Source organism: Mytilus californianus, unplaced genomic scaffold (assembly GCF_021869535.1).
Source record: "Mytilus californianus isolate M0D057914Y unplaced genomic scaffold, xbMytCali1.0.p SCAF_6, whole genome shotgun sequence".
Classification (NCBI taxonomy): domain Eukaryota; kingdom Metazoa; phylum Mollusca; class Bivalvia; order Mytilida; family Mytilidae; genus Mytilus; species Mytilus californianus.
Genome location: NW_026262712.1, coordinates 37475152 through 37496497, shown reverse-complemented (window position 1 = coordinate 37496497; position 21346 = coordinate 37475152). Strand labels below are relative to the sequence as shown.

At 34.5% G+C, this 21346-nt stretch overlaps 2 protein-coding genes across 2 annotated transcripts in view; both read right to left on the bottom strand.

The window, feature by feature from the left end:
- LOC127705450 (uncharacterized) overlaps positions 1-21346 on the bottom strand; it is a 351867-nt gene that overhangs the window by 130092 nt on the left and 200429 nt on the right. The gene's annotated exons all lie outside the window — the stretch shown is intronic.
- On the bottom strand, positions 1954-6082 carry LOC127705448 (uncharacterized). Its single transcript, XM_052209767.1, has 2 exons — positions 5975-6082; positions 1954-4323 (listed from the first exon to the last, which is right to left on the bottom strand). The coding sequence occupies exon 2, from the start codon at positions 4311-4313 to the stop codon at positions 2574-2576; it is 1740 nt and encodes a 579-aa protein (XP_052065727.1). The 5' UTR covers positions 4314-4323; positions 5975-6082; the 3' UTR covers positions 1954-2573.

Genomic DNA, 21346 nt, shown 5'->3' with positions numbered 1-21346 from the left:
CAAGTTATTGTCATGAAACTAGAAAAATGCTTGTTTTTTTACCCTTTTTTGGCCCCATAATTCCTAAAATTTTGAGGCAATTACCCCTAAAAACAATCCCAGCATTCCCTTTGTGATATGGAACCTTGTCGTACAATGTCAGAGAGATCCATACACTAACACACAAGTTATGTCTGGAAGTTACAAAAATGCTTAGTTATGGCCCCTTTTAGGTCCCTAATTCCTTAACTGTTGGTACCATAACCCCCAAAATCAATCCCAGCCTTCCTTTTGTGGTATTGAACTTTATGGTAAAATTTCATAGAGATCAATTCACTAAAACTAAAGTTAGATTGCGAAAACCAATGTGTCTTCGGACGACGACGACGACGACGACGACGACGCCAAAGTCATACCAATATACGACCGCAAAATTTTTTTGCTGTCGTATAAAAATGAAATGTTCTTCTCTACTTTCATATCTACCTAAATGATAAAAACAGGCGGCAATTTTAATGCAAATTTGTGCAAAATGATGAAAATTTTGACTAGATGATCTAGAAATTCATAACAGTATTAATCTACAAACAAACAAAAAATAAACCAAACTTTTGAAAATATTCAAAATAAAATGATCTAGAATGAGAAAAACTTTTGACTTTCAGTTTGACAATAAAAATGATGTCATAAAAACGAACTGAGGTTGATTCCTACCCTTAGCACACATTGACTTACACAAGTGAAAGTTTCAATATTATTTCATTTACGTATCAACAGAAATTTTCCAGAAACTGATAATTTCACCAAAATCCAGTCTTTTGAGACAGAGTTTTTCTCAAACTCTTAACATCCATTAATAAAATGAGATGTAGGTTATACGTCAATGAAATAGAAACCAAACAACACAAAAAGACAAAGTTCTTTTCTTTAAACAAGAGTCTCAATCGCTCACCTGGTAAAAATGTGTCATTTTTATATATGTTTTACCTTTCATGCAATCAGTTATGTTTGCTTGTTTGTAGATCTTATTTTGTAGCTTTTTTGTACATCTTGTATTGATGATATAGTTTATTCCTATCTATTTTAGTTTTCGAAGTAATTGCAAAAACAAGAAAATCAGTAAAAAAATATTAACCCCGCCATATTCTGTATGTGCCTGTCCCAAGTCAGGAGCCTGTAATTCAGTGGTTGTCGTTTGTTGCTGTGTAACATATTTGTTTTTCGTTCATTATTTTGTACATAAATTAGGCCGTTAGTTTTCTCGTTTGAATTGTTTTACATTTGTCATTTCAGGGCCTTTTATAGCTGACTATGCGGTATGGGCTTTGCTCATTGTTGAAGGCCGTACGGTGACCTATATTTGTTTCAGCCATATACATGTACATGTAGCATTTTTGTAAGTCTTGTATTGCTAATCATATTTGTTGTTTACAAATAATTGGCAAAACTTGAAAATTAGTCAAACAGCACCATTTAAGGACAATAACTAATGGTTTCGGTTATATTGGGAATTTTGTAGATCTCACATTGCATATCACTTGTTCCTTTATAAATTTTACTTATCTGTTTTTGAGATAATAGGCAAAAACACGAAAATAAGTTAAAAATCATCATTTAAGGGCAATAGCTGCATTAAGGAGTCATCTGATAACTGTAGTCAAAACAGGAATATTTTCTTTATCGCTTATAATTTTCAAGATATAAGATAATTAATACGTTTAATCGTAATGTTTTATTTTCAGCCATGGCGGCCATGTTTGTTGGATGACAGAAATAACAAAAAAAAACTTTATACTAAATACTCTAAGGATCATTTAGCCTGAGTTTGGTTCAAGTTGGTCTTATATTTTAAAAGGGACATATTTTGTATAAAATTTATGACGACAGCGGACAGACGACAGACGCCAAGTAATGGCAATACCTACCCAGCTTACATAGCAATCGGGTCAGGTTAGCTAAAAAACAAAGAAAGTATCCACCAAAGTTATAACGTATCAACAGATACGATTCGTAAAGAGTTTCGCCAGTCCTTTGATATATCTCCACTGACCTTGACATTTCGTTTCACAAAAGAGATTGTTCTTTTCTTTGAGACAAAATCCTTCCAACCATGGTAAAGATTGATTGCATAATTGAAATAATAATATATGAAAGCCAAATTATTTCAAAATTTAAGTCTAGAAAAAAACTAAAAACTAAAACTATACAAATTTCATGTGTCCGGGTCGCTATTATGAAAAGTTCATCTTTAACAGACATTAGTTACTTTGAATACTTATGAAAAGACCTGTTATAAAGACACGAAAGAGACATTGTCGAACATAATATAAGGTCCCCATAATTTAAAAATAAATATGCATATTCCTTTACTGTTGTAAAGAGACAGCGTGAAGATAGATCGGTATAGCTCTTATTTAAGTTTCAAAACATGGTTTCCTAAAACTAAACTGTTGACGCCCAAATCTAGACGGACACCATTGGTCAAATACAAATGCCATGTTCCACATTTACACTTAATAGCCAAAATAAATGTTTCAGTTTTGCAACCTCTAAAGATTTATTAAGTAACGTTTACGGTTTGAGATACATTTTTATCAGATATTTAAAACGACGTTGTACAATGCAGCATTTGTTTTATCACATACGAGCAAAGTTTTACCATTTTTGTCATAATGCAAAGTTTTTGGTTCGTTAAGCCCGTCTGCTGCAGTTAGTAGGATTTTACTTTCAGTGCCGTTGTGGTGAATCAGAGTTATGTTGTTAGATGCACAGCCGACTACAAATATATCATTATTGTGTCCAACTGATAATCCAGCGGGACGAAAATTGCTGTTTTGTTGGAATACCCAGATCTCTTTGCCTTCCATGTTGCAACAGTGTACAGAATTATGCACGTCATCTGAGTAGCATATTATATCTTTCGACGTTGAAGTATATTTAACATTGCAAGTATTTATTCGCAAAGTATTTAAGATGTTTCCTGATACATCAGCTACCAATATACCCTCTTCTTCTACTATCACATACAGTCTGCCGTCCTGATGGGATATTCCCCAGCAACTGTTATTTAATTGAATTTTGATACTGCTGTCATGTGTGATGTTTTTTATTTCAACATACAGAGGCAACTTGAACCATCGATAAAAGGTTTTGATTAACGGTGAAACATTGCCATAAGTGATAGCAATTCGATCTGAATCGATCGATGTTAAATCAAAGGGGTGTTTTGAGAGTCGGATATCATTGATGTGATTGCCTTCCTTGTTATACTCAATTAAGTAACTATTATAATGTTCATCAAAACTTCTACGGACTGCTATCAATACGTGACCATTAGGCAAAGTTAGGCAACCAGTAACATTAATACTTATCTCGTTTTTCTTTCTTAATATCTTTAGTTTCTGTTTTAATTGTAAACGAAGGTCACGAAAACCTCTTTCGAGTGAAACAGAAACTTGCTTTTGAGCTTGGTCAATTTTTGCATCTTTGAATTGCAAACCTGTCGGAATTTCCTGAAGAAATATCTTGCCCATTTCATTGTCCCGATTTAGTAATGAAGAAATATTCAAATCTAATTCTGCCTCGATCTTAAAATGAAGAGCAGCATTAATCGTCCTCGTGATAGTCTCTGTTTCCTTGGCAACAATTATGTTCACTTCACGTGTTCCTAGAAAGACTTGTACATCTGAGGCGAACTTTTTCATCTTCTGTGTTTCTTCTTTTAACTGAATTAGCTTTTTGTCAGAAACATTCAACTGGTTTAATGTTTTTTCAAGTGATGATTTGCACTTAGCAGATTTAACTGAAAGGTCGTTGATTAGTTTTTGCTCTAGGACATTCAACTGTTTATTAATTTTTTCGCGTATTTCCTTAATATTTTTCCTTATCATTTGTTCTTGATTTTCGACTTGTTTTCTTGTTGATTCTTGGTCTTTGATGCATATTTCGATATTTTCCAACGCTCCTTTAATTGTATCTTCTACGTCAGCAAAAGCAGTTGACTGTTTGGCATCACGAGCAGCTTCTTCCAGTGGAGAGACGTCAGGACAAGATTTGTGTTGATTAACACAACTTATATACAAAGCTTTGTCATGCGTACTACAGTATAGATCGAACCTTTTACCGTGATCCTCACAATTTTGTTTAACGGAAACATCTTTTATTTTCTGATAATCTGCAATAGATATTAGTGTATGATTTCTGGACATTTTTGTAGATCTATGGACCTTTTCACAGTCTTCGCAATATCCATCTTCACAATCAGTACACCATTTCTTTGCACCTTTAATGTTGTCCTCATACTGACATGGTCCACAGAGAATGCTTGACGACATGGTTAAATTTCTGAAGTATAAACAAAAACAGATACTGATATTTATTAGTGGGAAGAACTCGTTGATATGTATTATACCAAAATCTCAGTATTTGGCAGAATGTGTATACAATCGACTGTATAATTGAAAAACATGGAAAGTCAATACTAGTATAATAAAAGTGTACGAACATTTCAACTAAAGCCTCACATAAACGGGGTCTATCAACCCTTCATCCTATCCAAATCTGAAGACCTTGTTATTGGACCGTGGTTATTGGATGAGTTCAAAGTAAGATCAATTCAAACAAGCCCACATGTACCCTTCATAATCATTTAACTTACTAAATAAGGTTGACATCTTACTAGTAAATACTGTGACACATTCCCTAATCTCAAAATATGAATGTTGGCCACTGAAGTATGAAATCATCAAGATCAGATACACCCTGTGATACATGGACATGTACCTTTTATCAATCATCCCATATATTTTGAAATGCTCGTTTTTTTGTTTGTTTTTATTTCAATATTTTCCCATTAAGATATGTTGTGGTTTGTTCTTTAAATAGAAAATACTTTATATTATATTAATGGACCCACAATGGGCCAACATGAGATTATTGCAAAATGTACAAAAAAAAAAACAATACTGAGGGAAAAAATGACTTAATTAATTGGATGTAACTGTGATGGAAAAATACAAGTTAATAATCAATAATATGCTTTGCACTGTTGTAAAAGTCAACAACATCTGTAAAACGTAATACAAATATATATGTAAGATAAGAATTCCTGTAAATTTTAAAGCTAATGGTCATCCAAATAATTACTGTTAACACCACAGGACTTGTCTCTGAAAAAGTTCCTATATAGCTTGAAATAACACATGGTACTTAACTCGCATTTTTGAAAAATGTCACCCCGTCGTGAACTTCCGTTATATTTCGATTTCTTGGATGTCTACCCCACTAAAATTTGTTCTGTCGTAAATCTAAATTGATTTATCTACACAATGGTGTATAACTCGCTTACCTTTGTTGTCGGAATTATTCGTAGCAGGCCTCCCCAAGTATGTCAACCGTAATTATTTCGGATACCCACAATCGATTGAAAATATTAAAGTTGCAGTAAATGATTTATTATTAAAAGTATTTCCAAAAAAATATTTTCCCTATTTATAGTGGCTTTCAAGATGATAGACTATCATAGACTAACTTGCATTTTACTCCAATTTAGATATAATCCAAAAACTGCTACCCCTCTCTCCTTTTTTCCCTCCTGTGTTCTATTTTCAGCAACAGTGTTCCAGTGTTCCTATTTTGCCCCAAAAAGAAAATCGAAAAAAGTCTTAAAATTGATATCAACTTTTTGTCTTTTGTAACCCAAATTAATAAAATCTTTTTGTAAGCTTTTTAGAAAAGCTATTACTTGTGTGTGAAGCAATCAATGACAAATATTCTGTTGTGTCCATCCTTGATGACATCGATATCAACCATGGTAGCACAGGCTTTATCAACCCCCTAAAAGATGTCTCGTTTTAAGTCTACCAAAGAGTATAGCACATACTTTTTAAAAAATATATGCAGAGGCAATGGAAAGCGAAAGTAAAGTCGTCAATATCACAGTATTGTTTTATGAACATAGAAACTAATATAACTTTAATCAGTGTATTTTACAAACCTAAGTATCTTTTAAAATGTCAATCGTTGCGACCATTCAAGAGTTATTTTTAAGCAACACCAATTAATTTCCTCCAGTGATCACTCGTTCCTTTTTGTCACGTGGTTATTTCGTTTACAACTTTTAACAATCCGGCGGAATTTACGAAATTTAATTCAAATACATTATGTGACATAATGACGCTTAAAATTCTTTATTGATGATTTTTTTCTGATTGGAGCTGATCTGTCGCAGATACAGGAAGGATTGGAAAGAGTCATTAGCTTCGCCAGCCGACGCCTTATGTTGTATATCTGTATGTTGAATCCGTACTTTCCGGAACTGTTGTATTGCCTTGTCCGTGATTGGTGTGATTATTACTTGTATCAGCCTCTTTTTGTGTTTGAATCCAAAGTAAAAGGATCATAATTTGAAAGCTCTTCGTTTTATTTATATTATACTTGTCTCTAGTCCCCCAAACCTAAGTCAGGTATATTACATGGTGGAGAACCCTAAAATCGAACAATTGGTACCTGATATATACAAAATGAACATATGAAACATTAAAATGAAGCCTTGAAATAATTGTCAACAGTACAAAACACGTGGTTTGACTCACAACGTTACGTGAGGGCAGAAAATGGCTGTATATTTGAATAAAACTGTTTATTTATGTATGTGAGATTTATCTCATTACATTTGAACTTTCTATGACAAGAAGATCGAGTGTTACTCATGAACCGATATGATAGTGACGACAATCTAGCTCTTTTTCATGACACTTATATGCCACGAAATTACGAATCTGAGGATGCCGAATTTGACGAATTACTTTCTTTAGTTCCTACAATAAACACTCCCAAAATTTCTGTGCCATTGGCAAATCAACCAGGTATTTTCATTCGAGATTCAGATGCAATAATGGAAAAATTGGCTGCTTGTCGCAAATTTGGGGGTTATCCCAACGAAAATGCGTCGGTGTTTATGAAAGAATTTACTTCATTTGCAACTCTTCACAAAATTGACCATACCGATGATCAAAGAATGATTGCCGCTTTTCACCTTAACTTAACAGGCCCTGCATTAACATGGTTTAATTCACTAGATGCGGGAAGCAAACGCACATGGAGACAATTTCTTGCAATTTTTGATGAAAAGTATATAGAGTTAGATTGGCAAAGTCCGACCGTGTTCCTTGAGAGCGAAAATTTTCAAAATATGAAATTAAGTAGGGGTCAAATTTTGGAAGATTTTTATGGACAGATAGTTGAGAAAGCTCAGATTTTGAAGAAGAAGGACCACGAAATTCTCTCTCAGTTTATCAAGGGTTTACCGGAACAGCTTGCGTTTTTTGTTAGGGCTGGTACACATAAAGACAGTGCTAGTGCATTGTCCGCAGCTAAAATGGGCGAAGCCTATGGGTATAGGAAGGACGATGTAGTTTGTGTTGCAGCTGCTAAGCCAATTGTTGTTAATGATAATAATCCGGTTCAAGAGTTACAAAACCAAGTTAAAGAGCTCACAAAAGCATTATCAGAATTAAAATCACAAAGTAACGATATCAAACCAGGAATGCCTCCAAAATATCAAAACCCTCGTTACAACAACCCTCGTTACAACAATAACTTTTCAAGTCGGGCAGGAAATAACCGACCAAAAAGGTGCTTTAATTGTCAGGCTCCTGGTCATTTTCGAGCAAATTGCAACTGGAATGGTCACGGTGAAATAAGTCCAACTCTGCAGTGTCAACTTTGTCAGCAATTTGGACATGGTGCTTTTCAGTGTCACCATCATAGTAATCCGGGAAACCAGTCGAACCCGGGGGTCACAGGGCACGCCCCCTCGGGCGTTCATCCATAGGTGCCAGAAAAAGGAGTCCGCCTCAAAGTCGTCAACGTGAAGAAATAAACTGTGCTAATTATTGCACTGATACTGAAGACTGCGAATTTACTGATGAAAATTTAACTAGTTTCAAATCTCAATTTATTCATATGCCCGTCAAGGTTAATCACATATCTGTCGCAGCACTTGTAGACTCTGGAAGCTCAATAAACATTATTTCTAAAAGTTTTTATGATTTTTTGCCGGACACTTGTAAAACGTCAATATGTTCAGTATCAGAGAAAATAGTTTTGGCGAATAACCAGTCAGTTAATATTGTTGGCAAATGTACCGTCAAAATACAAGTGCCGCAGGGTAAACATTGGATACATACGTATATTCTAACTCAATCTTCACATCCATTGATTCTTGGTACGAGTTACTTAATTTCAAAGAACATAGTATTAGATTTTAGTAGTTTATCTGTCTCAAATAAAACAGCAAAAGTTAAATTACAAAAGCATGTTATTGTAGATCCAAATTCTGAACTTTTGATATGGGGTAAAGTGTCAAACTATATTCTACAGGGACAAACAGGAATGTGTCAGAATAGTTCTCACTTGTTGAAAAGCGGACTTCTAATTTCGAAAGCCGTAGTTACTGTAAATAGCCATAAAACTGTTCCGATCAAGTTATTAAATCCTACTAATGACTTAATTCGTATCTCTCGTGGAGACGTTATTGCTAATTTTGAACCGTTCACGGAAGACTACATGTTAATTAATGCAGATGAAAAGGACAAACACTTTGTTCAAAATGTACAATTAGATAATAAAAGTCATACTACAGGTGAAGGAACTGAGTCCAAGTTTTTGTCACACTTTGAATTGCCGAAACATTTATCAACCGATGAACAGCGGCAAATATCACAATTTTTGATTCAGTATAAGGATTTGTTTGTAACCGATGAAAATCCAAGGTTAGGATATACGGAACTTGTTAAACATAACATTTGCTTAAAACCGGACTTTAAACCCAAACATCAGCAACCTTATAGATTGTCACCGGACAAGAAAAATGTACTACGTGATCACTTGGATGAATTACTAAAACAAGGTATTATTTCAACGGTTCAAGAAACGGAAGATATACCGATTACTAGTCCGATAGTTCTTGTATCTAAACGAACCAGACCTCAACCCAAAAACAATTCAATAAATAAATCAACAAGATTGTCACAGTTTAGATTTTGTTGTGACTTTAGGTACTTAAATAGTCAATGTCAAGACTTCCGGTATTCAATTCCTGATTTACAAGACTTAACCGAATCTTTTTCTGACCGAAAACCCGTTTTTCTTACATCTATAGATTTGAGCTCTGGATTTTTCCAATTACCTATTTCAAAGGAAAGTCAAAGATATACTGCATTTAACACTTGTTTTGGATCATATAAATTTCTCCGTTTACCAATGGGTTTAAGTTCTGCTCCAGCATCCATGCAGCTATTGATGGACAAAGTTTTGAAGGGCTTAACATTTCGATCTTGTTTATGTTACTTGGACGATATACTGATAGTTTCTGAAACATTTGAAGATCATATTGGTGATTTAAATGAAGTTTTCAATCGTCTTGCCACTGCTGGATTAAAGCTCGGACCGAAGAAATGTTCATTCGCACAAAGTTCTTGTGTTTTTCTTGGACATTTGATATCAAAAGACGGAATTCAACCTCCCGCCGATCGTGTTAGTGCAGTACTTGATATGCCATCGCCAACATCAGTTAAAGATTTACGACGAGCCATTGGACTTTTCAACTGGTTTCGAAAGTACATTCAAAATTTTAGTGCGGAAGTTCACCCAATGACCAAGTTACTGAAAAAATCTGTAAAATTTAAATGGGGAATCGAACAGGAACAGGCTTTTAAGAAAGTTAAGTCATTACTAGTGAACTCTCCAGTTCTTGCGTTCCCGAAGTACAACCTGCCGTTTTTCCTTGCAGTTGACACATCGTGTAAAGGAATAGGATATATGTTATATCAACACCACCCAACGGAAGATACTAGCGAAGAATTACGCGTTATTCGTTTTGGTTCAAAGTCTCTAAGTAAATGGCAGAGGTCTTACGGTCCCACGAAATTAGAGCTTCTTGGTATGGTAACAGCAATATTAGACTGTTCAATGTATTTAAGGGGACAAAAAATTCATAGTTGAATGCGATCACCAAGCACTTAAGCCACTTTTTCAAAAACAGTTAAAAGGAGCAATCTATGAAAGATGGATCGCCATATTACAGCAGTTTAATTTTGAATTGAGATATAAACCGGGTAAAGACATGCAAGTCGCCGACGCTCTGTCACGTGCGCCTTACAAATCGTCAACAACAGGATTTGAAAGTCCGGACCAGCTTGATCCATATTTCCCCTATCACACCGAAAATGTCGGAAATATTATTACACCGAATGGAATGCCTTTTACAAGCTTATTGTGTAGTGACAAATCAAGTGACACCGACGAGCTACAGCTTAATAATATTGATATTTTGCAGAATTTGTTTAGTAGGCCAGTAAGTGAATCTTTCAAACAAACTGACTTTGAATATGATGGCGATACAGAGGAAAACGATTATTGTGTTTCTCGCAAATTTACAAAGAAACGAGTTCGTACGAATCAACCCTTATCAATAGCCGAGAAACTGGTGGCGTCTGACATGTCCGACTCAACTGCAAAAGTTTCCGAAAAAGAAAATTCTATACAATCTTCCAATGGGGAAATAAGATTTTCTCAGACTAGTGATGAGAACCTTATGATGAACACTTCAGGCGAAAGTCCTTGTAATGATCAATTTATTACAAATACCGTCGAGGAGAGCCAATCGGCATTAAGCTCAACAAATATACCCGATTATGATAGCCTAGTTTCGGCAACTGTAGACGATTTGTCAGATGTTAATTTTATTTCGGATGAGCAAACTGTCCAACAGAAAATAGAATCGCTGCAAATTTTCAGAAATTGTGATTTCAGTCCGAAAAGTATAAAACAGTTACAAATTAATGACCCGCAATTTTGCAATATTTTCCGATATTTAGAAAAAGGTGATTTACCACAATCACAAAAACTAGCTCGTAAAGTTCTACTTGAAACAGGAGATTTTTCTTTATTCGATGGCTTGCTTTTTCACACTAGAGTCGCAAGATCTAAGCGAACACAACAATTTTGTCAGTATCAGCTTGCATTACCTGAAATAGTCGTAAAAACAATTATTTCGCTTTACCACGATTCACCACTTGGAGGCCATGGCGGGATTCAGCATACAGTAGATTTGATAAGGGAACATTATTATTTTTCAAATTTAGCAGGAAAAGTGTCCGACTTCATAAAATCATGTCATGCTTGCCAGTGTCGTAAAATGACTACCAGAAAGACTAAAGCCGGCATTGTTGCTTTTCAGACTCCAATTCGTCCTTTTCAAGTTTGGGAAATTGACCTTTTTGGTCCTGTTCCAGTGTCTAAATCAGGCAACAGTTACGTGTGTACTGCAGTCGATATGTTTAGCAAGTTTATTTTTACAGAGCCTATACCAAATTCTGACCCAATTACTGTTTCGCATGCACTTTATAAAATAATCACTCAGTTTGGTGTTTTTGATACTCTTATTAGCGATCATGGATCTGAGATGATAGGAAAATGCACAAAAGAAATATGTAGACTTTTAGATATCAAACAACAATTCACACCAAGTTTTACACATCACTGTTTGGGAACTTGCGAACGCTCACACAGAACCTTAGCAGAGCGAATTACACCGTATTTGTTGACCAATACAAATTGGGAGGATTTTATTCCAAGTATCGTCTTTTCTATGAACAACTCCGTGAATGAAGGAACAAAATATTCACCATTTGAGATTATCTATGGACAAAGGCCATCATTTCCCTTATCGTGTGTAACAAAAACCGCATTTTCAGAAATTCCAAAAGATTATCACAATTATATTCGAGAGTTTGCTGACAAACTTGAATTTATTCGAAATCAAGTGCGTGAAAATTCAGAAAAATCTAAAATATCAATGATTGAACGGGCTAATCAGACAGCTCATAATCTGTCTCTAGAAAAAGGGGATTATGTGTATTTAGGAAAAGATCCCAGAGGGGCTGGTCAGAAGTTTAAGCTTAAACAAGCAGGGCCGTATATTATTCATCGCATAGACAGTCCTCATCTTTATTCGTTAATGGAACCCAAAACAAACAAAGTTATTCCACAACCAGTTCACATTAACCGTTTAAAGCCAGCTTATATTCGTGTACCAAATCCATGTGAATATTTTATAGATCGTGTCATAAGCAAACAAGACACCGTGGATACTGCGTCAACAAGTCGTGATAATTCAACAAGTGACAAATCTAGCACAAACACTGACGAAGCTCCAGAAGTGCCAAATCTACGGCGATCAATAAGACAGAGACAAAAACCTGTTCGCTTTAGAGATGACAGTTTCGTTACTTTATCAGGCACCGATACAAGTTCTGCGTCAGACGGGACATTATTGAAAGTGAAAAGATTTTTAGCAAAGAAAAATCACGATGGAAATATTCGTTACCTTGCACATTTAATTGGGGAACCGGCACAGAACGCTATCTGGATCGATGAAAATCAGTTAGGACCGAAGGCGCGTGCCTTATTTAAGTCAAGACCACCTCCAATTATACCATAGATTTATGTCTGTGAGATTTATCTCATGACATCGCAATAAAAAGGCTGTATATGAAACATTTTGCTGTGAGATTTATCTCACGCATATCGGACATATCGAAAGTTACAAAACACGATTTACTATTTGATTACTGTTAAAAATTTACCTGAACTGTTTTGAAGATACATTTTATTGATACATTTTATTTATGTGTTAACAATTTTATGATTAGTATATACCATTTATTGCAAACATATGTTCAAAGATGTGGTTTTTTTTTGTCACAGAACTGTTATTTTTTTCTTCTAATTTGAATATTACGGTATAGAAAGTTTTGAGAAAAGTATTTTAATTTTGAGAACTTCCATTTTACAATTTTTATAAAACTTTCTGTTTCGGCTCATTAAGACAGTTAATTTGTGTAATTGTTTAAAGATTTAAACGGAACAGTTAATTATTTTCTGAAATACACTGAGTGCGAAAATACCGTCAAAGTTCACTATGTTAATGATTTTTTTGTTGGTCCACATGTACATATGTTGATTAGACTAGATAGGACAGCTATATTATAGGATTTCTTGTTGTATTTTTAAGTAGTTGAGTTTCTAATGGTTAGTTTTTTTTTTGTATACCTCAACATGTGAAATATTTTGAAAAATCATAGAGGTAGAAGTTAAAGTTTTGAAATGAAGTACGGAGATACTTAAATTTACTTGTTAGTAAATATTAATGAAGATTTGTTTTGGTATGATAACGAACGTTATGTGTGACTGATTGGATGGAAATCTGAGCATTAAATTTTTAAATCTGTCTGTGTACAGTAAGAAAAGAAATCTGATTTGTGTGTTAGTGGTGCAAGAGATGACTCAGAAATAACCCTGGTTGATAGTCTTGTTCTGCTGAAATTTATTTGTTTCACTTTATTGTTTTATTTGCTCGAGAGCATGTGTGTATGATAGGGATGGTATACCGTGAAAGTCGGCGCAATAGTAGATTTTTTTTTCTCATAGTGTAACCTATAAATTTTGTTCATTATAAGGTGTATCTACATTAGCCAGGAGCAGGGACTCCACTGAATCTAATCTCGTACTGTATATCTACCACTTTTTAACAAGCACACTAAAATTCAGTAAAATGATGATATGCTATACTTTATAAGATTTCGCTACATCATATTTATGTTGAAGTTAAAGAGTAACCAGCATTTGGTCATGCGTATGTTGAAGTTATTTACATGTCTGCGAACATGAGAAATATAAAACTAGTAATAGTAAAAGATGATGAAGCTTAAAGGTGCATGTTATTTTGTATGTTGTATTGTCATATATAAATGAAAACTTGATTTTTGTTGGGGTACGAATTCAACATTTTCGAAAAATATGGGAATTTTTCTTTTTTGGGCGGGGATGTTGTATATCTGTATGTTGAATCCGTACTTTCCGGAACTGTTGTATTGCCTTGTCCGTGATTGGTGTGATTATTACTTGTATCAGCCTCTTTTTGTGTTTGAATCCAAAGTAAAAGGATCATAATTTGAAAGCTCTTCGTTTTATTTATATTATACTTGTCTCTAGTCCCCCAAACCTAAGTCAGGTATATTACACTTAGTTCTGCTCAAGAAAAATATTGTGTGACTCGTAAGGAGCTTCTTGCCGTGGTTTCCTTTACAGAGAAATTCAAGCAATATTAACTTGGACAAAGATTCCTCTTTAGGACCGACAACAGCTCCTTAATATGGCGCGATCGTTTCAAGAGCCAGCAGGGGCAACTTCCCTGCTGGCTAGAACACCTCAGTCAATTTGACATATTATTCCATCATCGAATTTGAAAAGACCATAGCAACGCTGACGCACTGTCTCGATATCATTAGACTAGTCATGTTTGTGACTGCTACAAAGCGGAAGGAATGGATCCACTAACATTGCCGTGCAATGGCTGCTAACACTGCAGCAAATTGCACTCTCAATGGGAAAAATTTGAAGCAGACGTTGATGATATACTCCCAATAGCTCTGAAAAGAATTAAAGCAGTTGATCCAAATGATAACACGAATAGACATTGCACATGAAAAGTCTTTAAGAGGGCTATTAGCGAACGCAACAACATAATAAAAGAATGTCCCGCCTTTATAAGACATTATTGGCTTTGCTTTCAACGACTAAGCATGCGAGACGGAGTCGTTTACTATAAATGGAAAACAATATTGATGATGAGAAGGAGTTATTTATCGTTTCGGAGAGTCTAAAGAAGGAAGTTTTTTGAGGTATGTCATAAATCAGTACTTGCAGCGCATCCCGATATTCACCGCACAGTCGAAAAGGTTCGGTTAATTTTTTATTGATATGGAATGAGAAATGACGTGGCTTCTTACATATCTTGTTGTCAACAGTGTGCAGTTAACAAGAAAAGCACGAAAGCCAGCCGTGCACTAATGCAAAACTATCAGACTGGAGCACCACTAGAACGCATACAGCTAGATATTCTCGGACCATTCCCAAAATCCCATCGAGGAAGTAAATATATCTTGGTTATTGTGGACCAGTTCACAAAATGGACCGAGGCCTATCCGTTAGCTGACCAAACAGCTGAAACCGTTGCAGAAACCGTGGTCAGATAATTCTTCTCTCGTTTTGGAATACCGTTAGAGGTCTACACGGATCAAGGTAAAAATTTCGATTGTGGCTTAATGCTGCGACTTGGACAACTACTTGGATGGACAAAAACAAGAACAACGCCTTACCACTTTGTTCAAATGAGCTAGTTGAAATATTTAACAGGACCGTGTTACAAATGATGAGATATTTTGTCAGTCAATGCCAAATTAATTGGGATGAACATCTGTATTTATTAACAGATGTATATCGGAGTACACCTCACACAAGCACTGGACTGACACCTAACAGACTTATGTTGGGCCGTGAGGTACGACTTCCTCAAGAACTTATTATTGGAATGCAAGAAAAATCAAATGGTAACTACGAAGACTACGTTGTCAGACTATCTTCGTTCTTACAGAAATGCCACGAATTTTCCAGAACGTCCTTAAAACAATCATCAGAACATCTACAGAAAACATGAACATAGTTTGAAACAGGAGATCTTGTGTACGCTATGGACACGGCAAAGTACATAAGGAAAAAGCCCTTAGACTCAAACTCAATGGAAAGGACCTTATGTAGTTAAAAAACGTCTAAGTAAAGTTTTATATGAAATCGGTAATCAAAAGACAACAACTGTTTTGCACAATGCTTAAGCCAGGTATGTTGGAATCAGTACCTCTTTGGGTATCTTGCCAGCGAAGAAAGCTTAAAAATATGCAGGCGGATGTGCTTAATATCCAAGAAGTGGAAACTCGCCTACACGAAATTAATGAATATGAAGTATCGGACTTGTACGAGATAAGTGTGATTGATTTATATGTGCCACCTGGGCCGAGGGCACATGCTCCAGACTCAAGTGGGACTGTGAATAAGAACGATAAGCAATCACAGGAATTGGTTGCCGTAATTTCAGATGAGGATAATGCGTTTACTGACGATGCATCTGATAGTTCAAGGAAAGCGAATTCAGGATTGGAAGATCAAACCATTCGTTCATTTGATCAGACTATACAGTTTTGATTCAAGCATCAGCATAACTGAAAATGCAACCAAGGATTCAACAATACAGGATGCCGAATCAAAGCCTAAGGAGGTTTTATCACTTGATTCGGGAACACCGAGTCCAGTGTCAGGTGCTATTCTGAATGATGTCAACTCAACCAAGAAGACATAGTATTTCAATGTTGCCTTAAATACAGCGGTCACAACAAAGAAGGATAACATTTCAGATTCCAGTGAGTCGAGGACACAGGCTCCATGCTCACATGGGAATCATCAAATGACTGAAGAAAGGCACCCAGATATGGACGAAAAATAAACCAACCGCTACGTTTCAAAGATGGACAATAAACATTAGTGCAAACATTAGAGACATTCCTATTGAGACCTTACTAGAACAAATTATAAAGAAAAGGCTATTTCTTGGTCTTGGAGATAAGCTTCTGTCTAAGTTTCATAACAATCAATGAAGGTTAACAAACTTATCATGTCAACAAAAAATTAATCCCAGAATGCCAGTAAATGTTAACTGCAAAAAACTATCAGAAAAAAACTGAAAATGAAAATATACCTTCAAAAGTTTGCTTCAGACATTATCTCTTAATCATAAACAAGTTAAAATAAGAATTGAAACTCAAATATATTCGAGACATGATTAACAAGAATATATTTCAATAAATTGTTAACACAGAGATATGTCTCGACTATTTGTTATTTTGATAATGCAAATGTTGAAATTAAAATAGCAATACTTTAACATGTAAGTAATGCAAATATTAATGTTGAAATTAAAATAGCAATACTTTAACATGTAAGTAATGCAAATATGCAAAGTCAATGAACCATGACTGAAGGTACAGGGCTAAACAATCTCCATGGAAATGAGATGTGCCAATGCTAATACAACTGCAAACCAAATACCATTGACTTTTCATAAGTTGTTCCCTTTAACCAAACATAAACACAAACATTAACTTGTAAATTATGTAAAAGTTTCAAAGTCAATGAACCATACTTAGGGGATGGGGTTATATAATCTCCATGGAAATGAAACTTGCAAATGACAATACATTTGCATACCGAATATCATTGACTTAACATTAGTGGTTAATCTTAAACTGACATAATCATAGAATCGGACTATTTGATAACAAACTGCCATATTCATGAATTGGTTCAGGACATTTTATTAGTAAAATACGGAAAATGAAAATAAATATTTTCAGAATTTTGCTCTTGATTCTGTATTTTGGTTATAAACAAGTTTCTGTCCAAACTTCATAAAATTCCATGAAGGTTTGACCAAGGTATTGATGTCCAAAACGAGAGTGCACACGTTGAAATGTCTTGCCTTCTTTACTAACCATTGATATAATGTTGATAGTCCAAAATGTTAAGCTTTACTACAACTATCACATAAACTTAACGTGCTCTAAGAAAATGAGGTCAAGGTCAGATAAACCTAACGAGAAAAACAAATACACCATTCCATACACCAAATATGCTTTAAACATAGTTAACCTATTGCACATCTAAGAAACAAACTTGGTTGTCGTTCTGATTTGTTTTTACATCTAACCCCCTTGTTTTATTAATTTTGTTTTTAAATTGTGTCATAGATAATTTTTTTTGGTTCAGTGTATATTCACTTGTTTTTGTTAATATTTCTTTTGTTTGAGTTAAGCCATTTCAATTGATATTTTATAGTGTGTCTTTCGAATTCTATGTGGTGATGTTACACTATTGTTTCAGATTGTCCTAAGTCAAGAACCTGATGTTCCGTGGTTGTCGTTTGTTGATGTGGTTCATAAGTGTCTCTCGTTTTTTATTTAGATTAGATCGTTGGTTTTCCTGTTTGAATGGTTTTACACTAGTCATTTTTGGGGCCCTTTTATAGCTTGCTATTTGTAGTGAGCCAAAGCTCTGTGTTAAAGGCCGTACTTTGACCTATAATGGTTTACTTTTACAAATTGTGACTTGGGTGGAGAGTTGTCTCATTGGCACTCATACCACATCTTATATCTATTAACCAGGAAAACTTAACAGGTCAGATGAACCCTGCAAGACAAACATGTACACCTTACAATCATTGCATGCTTTGAATATGGTTGACCTTCTGCATAAAGTATCTAAGAAACAAACTAAACCAGGAAAACTTAAGATTGACCAATGAACCATAAAAATGAGGTCATGGTCAGATGATAATTGCCAGAAAGACATATACATTTACAATCATTACATACACCAAATATACTTGACCTATTGCTAATAGTATCAGAAAAACAAACAAAAACATAGCGTTGAGCAATGAGCCGTAAAAATGAGCTCAAGGTCAATTAAACATGCCAGACTGACATGTACATCATAAAATATTTTCATACACCAAATATAGTTGACCTATTGCATAAGTATTAGAAAACAGACCAAAACACAAAAACTTAACTGTAACCACTGAACCATGAAAATGAGGTCAAGATCAGATGACATCTGCCAGTTGGACATGTACACCTTAAAATCATTCCATACACCAAACAAAGTAGACCTATTGCTTATAATATCTGAAATATGGACTTGACCACAAAAACTTGTTCACTGATCCATTAAATGAGGTTGAGGTCAAGTGAAAACTCTCTGACGGACATGAGCACCTTGCAAGATACGCACATACCAAATATACTATTACTCATAATAAGAGAGAAATTAAGAATTACTTTTTTTTCAAGTAGTTACTGAACCATGAAAATGAGGTCAAAGATAATGGACATATGACAGACGGAAACTTCATAACATAAGGTATCTATATATAAAGTATGAAAGAATCAGGTCTTCTACTTTCTGAAATATTAAGCTTTTAAGAAGTAATTTAACGCCGCCTGATCATTTTTCCTATGTCGAGCAGGCTCGACAAAAATCTTTAACCACAGACTGAACCTAAATGTTAACACCGCTGACGTCGATGCTGGAATTAAGGATCGCTTTGTCTCGTTTTCGCAACATAAATGTAGCATGTTCAATGAAAATGAAGCAGAAGAAACTAGAGACATCCAAACTCAAATGTAATCTGAAGATAAATTGACAAAGACATAGCAAAACACTTAAAGCTCAAGACAAACAACAGTCTAGAAAACACAAAAGTGAAAACTGTAAGTATATAAATTTACAGAGTGCAATTTGTTTTACAAGTTATTCACAACCTAACTTACTTCCTCTAAGTGTGTCATGTTTCTTTCTAGTTAATGTAGTAATAGATTTATAATAAATAATTCAACTTTAACCTATAATAGAATATTTTCAAATATTCCAGCTGCTTTAATTTCTACTGTTTCTGATTGTTCTGGTGGTGATGCTTGTCAGTTGTGTGTTGTTTTAGAAAAAGTGTAATTGCAAATGTGGTGCAACAAAGTTAAATGATGCTGCTATGAATAATTTTTTAGATATCGGAGTACCAAGGGTTGGAAGATTAGAGGTAACGCACCAATTGATGGACATTTTTGTTTTTGGGCTGCAAATGACCAACTTGACTTATTAAATGACCAGGTTAAAGAAGATGTCGATACATACAAACATGTGCAAATACAAGCATTGTTGATGGAGTATATAAAGAATCTATTGGCTCAATTTCTTAAAACATTTGTTAAAACAATGTTAAATGGAGATTATTTTCTACTAATGTCAACAATTTGATTTTAGACAATTAATTTGAGAATGAGCAAACACACCTTTTATTTTAAATAGTGGGAAATAGCAGTCAGATCCATAGATAACAGACTATACAAGTTTACAATGTATGAGAAGATGAGGATTGTTTATTGTTGTATTGCCCTTTAATACATGAATAAAATATGATAAACCAAGAGAATGAACTAAAGAATTTAAAAAACAAACAGTAAACCATGGTATTATGTAAAATAAAATTCTGAAGTTTTGATGATATAGGTGAAACTAAAATATGCTAAAATTAATATTTTCTGAACAGATTTCTCAATGTTGACCTAATTTTATCATTCAGCTATACTTCAATTATTTGTATTATGTAATTTATTTACTTATTGTCACTACCACTTCAATTAAATGTATAATTTGTTAAACACATGTAATTTACCTGAGACACATCACTTAAATGTTCATTTACAAACTATCGAGACACTTTACCTGTATAAAGCTATGTATTTCATCACTTAAAAAAAATATCAGGATTTCCTCTATCTTTTATAGTTTACAAGATAATAGGCAATTTTTTTATGTCAAAAACTTGTCATCCTAAAAGGGCAATAACTCCTATGAAATGCTGTCTAGCAGTTTTGATGAAGGTTTATAAGAAAATGGACAAAACTTGCATTTTACCCCATGTTCTATTTAGAGCCATCTCTGTCATGTGCTGGTTGGAAGGTGGAATCAGCAGACATATTTTTGTAAATTTTTTAATTAAACTACCAGTAGATACCTGAATAATGATTGAGGCTAAGTTTCATTTCGATTGGCCCAGTAGTTCAAGACAATTTTTTGTAAAAGTTAACAGAGGATGGCCGCTGATTAAAGACAAGAGTGCACACGCTGAAATGTCTTGCCTACTATACTGACCATTGATTTTATGTTGATAGTCCTACATATAAAGTTTTACTACAAGTATCACATTAACATTTATGATCCAAGAAAATGAGGTCAAGGTCAGATAAACCAAACTGAAACACATGTACACCTTTAATACAATCCCTCCATACACAGAATATAGATGACCTACTGCTTATAGTATAAAAGAAACAAGACCATACCATGGAAATTCTATACTGACCAATGAACCATGAAAATGAAGTCAAGGTCATTTGAACCCTGCCAGACAGACATGTACACCTTAGAATCATTCCATGCATCAAATATAGATGACCTATTGCTTAAGGTATCTAAGAAAAAAAGTTAACCAGGAAAACTGAACATTGACCAATCAACCATGAAAATGAGGTGAAGGTCAGATGATACCTGCCAGACAGACATATACACCTTACAATCATTCCATACACCAAATATAGTTGACCTATTGCTTAAAGTTTAAGAAAAACAGACCAAAACACAAAAACTTAACATAAGCAATGAACCATTAAAATGAGGTCAAGGTCAAGTGAAAACTGTCTGACTGGCATGAGGACGCAAGGTACGCATATACCAAATATAGTTATCCTATTAATCATAATAAGAGAGAAATTAACATTACAAAAAATCTTAACTTTTTTTTCAAGTAGTCACTGAACCATGAAAATGAGGTCAAGGACCATGGACAGACGGAAAC

Coding starts and splice junctions, on each gene's coding strand:
- LOC127705448 (XM_052209767.1), bottom strand. CDS start 4,313: ATGTCGTCAAGCATTCTCTGTGGACCATGTCAGTATGAGGACAACATT.